The following is a 6,000-nucleotide window of genomic DNA, read 5'->3' on the forward strand; positions in this document are numbered from 1 at the left end:
AGTTGGGATTAAGTGACTTGCCCAGGGTCACACAGCTAGTAAGTGTTAAGTGTCTGAGGCCGGATTTGAACTCAGGTCCTCCTGATTCCAGGGCTGGTGCTCTATCCACTGCGCCACCTAGCTGCCCCCAATTTTTTTTTTTTTTTAGTGAGGCAATCAGGGTTAAGTGACTTGCCCAGGGTCACACAGCTAGTAAGTGTTAAGTGTCTGAGGCCAGATTTGAACTCAGATACTCCTGACTCCAGGGCCAGTGCTCTATCTACTGCGCCACCTAGCTGCCCCCTCCTTTAATCTCTTATAACATCTGGCCCTCTCTTATGCATGTATTACATTATAATAGTCAAACTGTAAATCCCAGAGTTCTAAGAGACCACGTACTACAGAATGTTTTGAAACAGAGGTCTCCTCTACAATGTAGCATAATAGTATTGCATCCTTTGATTGAAGACTATCAATGATAAGGAATCCACCACATCCTGAAGCAATCCATTCCACTTTGGGATAAAATTCATTGTTAACAAGTTGTTGTTGTTTTTTAAACTAACGTCAGAAAATGGAAATGGTTGTAGAAAATGTGGATGTTTGGCTTTGACAAAAGAACTTGCTCACTGTTTCCCTTCAAATATATGAAAGGGTGTCAGCAAACATAGGTTAAGCTAACTCTACTTTATTCCAGACTTTTTTCCATATCAACCCACTGCTCCTAAGTCTATTCTGTGGAGACAAACAGACCAAGTCTATTTCTTCTCCCTGTGAAAAATTCACTACTTGTACCCAGCTATCTTGTTCCCCCAATCCCTTGATATGTCTTCTGAAAGTTACATGTCGCCAGTTTCGCTTATGCTATGATTTCAAGGCCCTTCAGCAGCATTATTTCTCTCCTCTACACAGTTGGTAGATTATCACTATCTTCACTATAATGTTTTGCCCAGAACTAAAAGGAATATCCTGATCATGTTTTGATTTGGGGATTTAACAGTGCTACAGTCACAGTCCATGACCTGTTCCAATTCCCTTTACATAGCTTTAATATAAAATTAGCTTGTGACTACTATATCAAATTGCTAGTTCATTAAAATTATCATCTGCTAAAATATCCACATCTTTTTTTTCAGAAGAACTGTTATTTAGCAATAATTTATCCCGCATGTATTTGCAAAGTTGATTTTTTTGAACCCAAGTATAAGATTTACATGAACTCATGTATATTATCTTATTCCCCTTTCCTTACTTGTTTATGAACTCCTGAGGGAAGGAAATAAGTATTTATTCGCACTCCTACTCTGTGCTGGGCCAGTGCCAAATGCTTAAAATATTATTTCATTTGATCTTCCCAATAATATTGGAAGTTGAATACAATTATAATCCCCACTTTACATCTGAGGAAACTGAGTCAGACAGAGACTAAGTGACTTGCACATGGTTACACAGCTAGCAAATGTCTGAAGCTGGATTTGAAATCAGGTCCTCCTTACTTCAGGCCCAGTTTTAAATCCACTATACTATCTAGGTGCCTAAGCACAGGGATTCTACATTGTCTTTTTATCATCAGGAAATATTACAGTCCACTGTACCTAGTAAGTGATGAGTTAATGTTGAATTTTATGTGTATTATGATCACATGTTTTAGCTTATTAAATATAAGTGTTGATTATTATTATATTATATATTTTATTATTATATCATTGAATATAAAAGTTGATATCATGCTATGATAGGCCAGAAGTAGACATAAAACAAACAAACCAGAATAGGAGGGCAGAAATAAATAAAATCTAAGCTATATATATCTTTACAATGCATTTACCTATGGTATGCCATTTGATCTTTACAATAAGCCTACAAGATATGTCACATGGGTACTCTTATCACTATTTTTCAAATAAGAAAACAGAGGTTTAGGTATATGAAATTACATGATCATGATCAATCATATGTAACACATGGCAGAGAAGATATGGGTAAGGGTGTTTTCTACTACATAGATCTTTCTAGAAAGGGAAAAGAAAACTAAGACCTTTAAAAAAAGGAAGAGAGATGTGTGTGCATGGGGTGAAAAATTTAATGAACAGTGGGAGTTGGAAAGAATGTTCTGGAGAGTTTTGTATGAACTTGGTGTTATGGTATGAGACAGGGTCAGTAGAATGCTGTGATGTGAACCAGGAGCAAATAGGCTAGGCTTGTCAAAGGCCTGGCCCAGAAAAGGTAATGTCAGATTGAATCCAAGGCTTGTTCTTATGTCTTCTGACTTATAAATCAGCAATCTCTTTGCTGGACCACAACACCTATCAAAAGAGTTGAGAATCTAAAAGGGCCATCAGTATATCTGATCTTCTCCAGGCTAAACTTCACCAGTTCCTTCTGCCAAATCTCTTATAGCATATTTTCCTCATTTGTAAAATTAAGAGGTTGGTCTCATTTATATCTGAAGTCCTTTACAGCTATTGTGTTGTGAGTGAAAAATAATGGCTACTGTGTTAGTAAAAAAAAAAAAATAAAATTGATTAAAGCTCGTGAAAAATTATTTAAATCCAACAACTATTTCTTTTTATTTCTTACGTCTGTTTCCTGACTTGCCCATCATAACATTCAAGTTCATCTTGCACATGGAGAGTCAAGTGTAAGTTTACTCTAAATCTGTTGTTCATCAAAGAGTAGCATCCAAGCCCTCAGTGGAACTTCTGATTCTATTTCTTGTTTCTAAAATGCATACATCTGCCTTATTACTATCATATCCTGAACATAAGCCGACTATGCCCATGCATTAAACAGAATCCCCAAGGATGTCACAAGGCCTGGAGACTCTAAATATTCTCCAGTTAAAAAATAACTTCTTTAGGCTGTGGTTATATTTGTATGTTCAGCTGTTCTCGATCAAAGACAATCCGATGAATTTTCTATTTATAGTCTAATTGCACGTCCTTTCCCAGGGCCAGGTCTAAGCAAAGGATCTCATGGTATGATTTAAAGGCCACTGCAAGATTAGGCCACTCAGGAATGTTTAATGTGCCTACCCTGGAGATTCTTCTCTGATTATCTATCAGACTATGTTCTTCTAAAGCTGGTCTTCTAAAGTAATTGAGGTATTTGAAAAACAAAAATGTCATTTTGAAGTCTTTCCAATTCTTCTGTACATTATACTGATTGTCTTAAAATGAATATTTTTGAGTTTTTCCCAAAAAACACTTTGTGCCCATTTCAAGCATTCAGGGAGTAAGGGCAAGGAACCACAGATTGAGTTTAAAGGGACTGGAGAAGATATCTAGTCTCATCTCCTTAAAAGAAAAAGAGAAATGGGGAAGTTAAGTGACTTGCCCAAGGTCACCTAGATGAAAAAGAACATGTCTGAAGTGAAATTTGAACTGAGGTATTCTGATCCACAAACCAGAGCTTTTCCACACAATGTGGATAATGATACACACCCCAATGCTGTATATTTATCCACAGAATCTTAAAACTAGAAGGTCTTTGGACCACTGAGTAACTCCACTATAGACAATATGGGAAAGGTCATGGAAAAGCTAAAAACACATAAATGTTTTGTGTTCCATTTAAATAAGGACCCTCTGAGGGTTTAGGGTCAGCCAAATTATAACTATTGACTCTTGTTGTTGTTGTTATTCACAGAAACTGATGGGCAGCCGCATCAACCATTTTGTGTCTGTACACAGTTGATTCTATTGAACTAAGGGCAGGGCTTCACCTTTGTTCCTTCTAAATTTAATGGCTGATAACTGACCCATTATTCCATACTGGCAAAATCTTTGGGCATCTTGATCATTTTGATATAATTCTTTAGCAGGGCCAATCAAGTTTGTGTCATTCTCCAAATCAGTAAGATATCATCTATCTATTTCATCAGATAAGTCACCAGTACAAATGTTGACCATAAGAGCTGAGACTTCCAATAGACATGGACCCAATATGTGCTCTGACAGTTCTAGTCTGGAAAAAAGGAAGGTGACAGCTGGTTATAAGGTCATTCCAGAAGTATTAGATGGTAGAGAAGGTACAAAAGTAGCAAGGCAAATAATATGCAAAAAAAAAAATCTCTGAGTGAACAGTGTGCAAAGACTAGTAATCGCTAGATTCTTCCAGAATTCTTCTTATTTTTGACTCCCCTAAACTTGAACTAGGGCCTCATATTCTACCACTTATTGTCCCTGGAACTCCACGGACAGTAACCCCATTTTAGCTTCTACTGACTTCTCCCATTCAGCTTCAATATTTGCCCCATCATAGCACATCCCATTAAATTCTCCATTTCTAGACCCATTAGATTATGAGCTTCTTTAGCAAAGGGATAGACTTTTCCTTTTCTTTGTATCCCCAGTATTTAGCACAGTGCCTAGCACATAGTAAGTACTTAATAAATGTTTATTGATTGATTCATTTGTTTCTGGTCAGTAAAAATGGAAGCTCCCTAATTAGACTCCATCTCATATCTGTCTTGCCTACAACAAAGTCAAAAGAGACTTTGAAAAATACATTGTGCAAATACATATAGGTGCCTCTTTACTTCTATAATCTAGCACCTTAATCACTTTGTGAAAATCTTTTTTTAATCCCTTAGCTTTTAATAAATCATTTAAAAATTAGTTGTGTTAACCTGACTCAGATACCTTAATGAAATGTGGAATCCAGGAATCTGGATATTGCAAAGTATCCTGTCAACCTGGTATTGTGTTATATCATATAATTTCTAAGACACTATATAAAATTCTTCTTTTAAACTAATATTTGCAATAACTATAAAAACCCAACTAGGGGCAGCTAAGTGGCCCAGTATATAGAATCATGCGTGTGAAGTTAGGAAGACTCCTCTTTATGAACTCAAATCTGGGCTCAGATACTTATTAGCTATGTTACCCTGGGCAAGTCACTTAACCCTGTTTGACTCAGTTTTCTCAATCTATAAAAAGATCTGGACAAGGAAATGGCAAACCACTCTAATATCATTGCAAAGGAAATCCCAAATGGGGTCACAAAGAGTCATACACGAAGGGGAGGAGCCCCAAGAGTTTAGAGAGGATTGAGGTGGCTGCAACTTCTCCTACATTTGAATTGGACATGGCAATCGAGTTAGGGCCACTCCCAAGAGGCACAGCCAGGCAATGGCAGTTCCTGTGCCTACGGCATTGGCCCAGGTGGATAGAGAGAAGTTCTACCAGTGGATCAATGAACTCCCCAGTCTGGAAACAAGAGAAAATGCTCTCCTGGAGCTAAGTAAAAATCATGAGTCTGTTCCTGAACTTGCCCCCATGTTATGGTATTCTTTTGTTACTGTTGCAGCACTCTTACAGGAAATTGAAAATATTTATCCATCTATCAATCCACCTACTTTGACTGCACATCAGTCTAAGAGAGATTGCAATGCATTGGCGCTATTGCAAGATGTGGCATCCCACCCAGAAACCAGGTTAGCATTTCTTGCAACCCAAATACGCCTCTTCTTGTATTCCTTTTTTGCAAAGAGCCACCAAGACTCCTGCCTTTGAATATCTTTGTCTCACCAGCCTTGGAGTTACTGGGGCCTTGGTAAAAACAGATGAACAGGAAGTAATCAACTTCTTATTGGCAACAGAAATTATCCCTTTATGTTTGCACATTATGGAATCTGGAAGCAAACTTTCCAAAACCATCACCACATTAATCTTTCAGAAGATTCTCCTGAATGGCTCTGAATTGACCCATATATGTCAGACGTATGAGCAGTTCTCCCAAGCCACTGTGATCTTGGGTCAGGTGGTCCCGAAGCTGTTCAAGGAAACTTCTGCCCAACTGCTGAAGCATGTGATCAGATGTTACCTTCGCCTTTCCGATAACCCCATGGCCTGTGGAATACTCAGGCAGTGCTTGCCTGACCAGCTGAAAGATACCACCTTTACCCAGGTACTAAAAGATGAAACCACCACCAAGCACTGGTTCGCACAGCTGGTGGAAAATCAGTGGGAAGGCCAGGTTACCGATCCTCACAGCATCCTCCCACACCCTCAGTGA

The 6,000-nt window shown here is 38.2% G+C and overlaps 1 protein-coding gene across 1 annotated transcript in view; it reads left to right on the forward strand.

Annotated features, from left to right (window-relative positions):
* Positions 1-6,000, forward strand: part of LOC122753596 (CCR4-NOT transcription complex subunit 9-like) — a 146,769-nt gene extending 140,769 nt beyond the window's left edge. Inside the window, 3 exon segments of the mRNA XM_044001107.1 lie at positions 3,863-4,025; positions 5,087-5,459; positions 5,461-6,000. Of these exon segments, the coding sequence (XP_043857042.1) occupies positions 3,863-4,025; positions 5,087-5,459; positions 5,461-6,000 (1,076 nt within the window).

The sequence above is a fragment of the Dromiciops gliroides genome, chromosome 1, assembly GCF_019393635.1.
Source record: "Dromiciops gliroides isolate mDroGli1 chromosome 1, mDroGli1.pri, whole genome shotgun sequence".
NCBI lineage: Eukaryota > Metazoa > Chordata > Mammalia > Microbiotheria > Microbiotheriidae > Dromiciops > Dromiciops gliroides.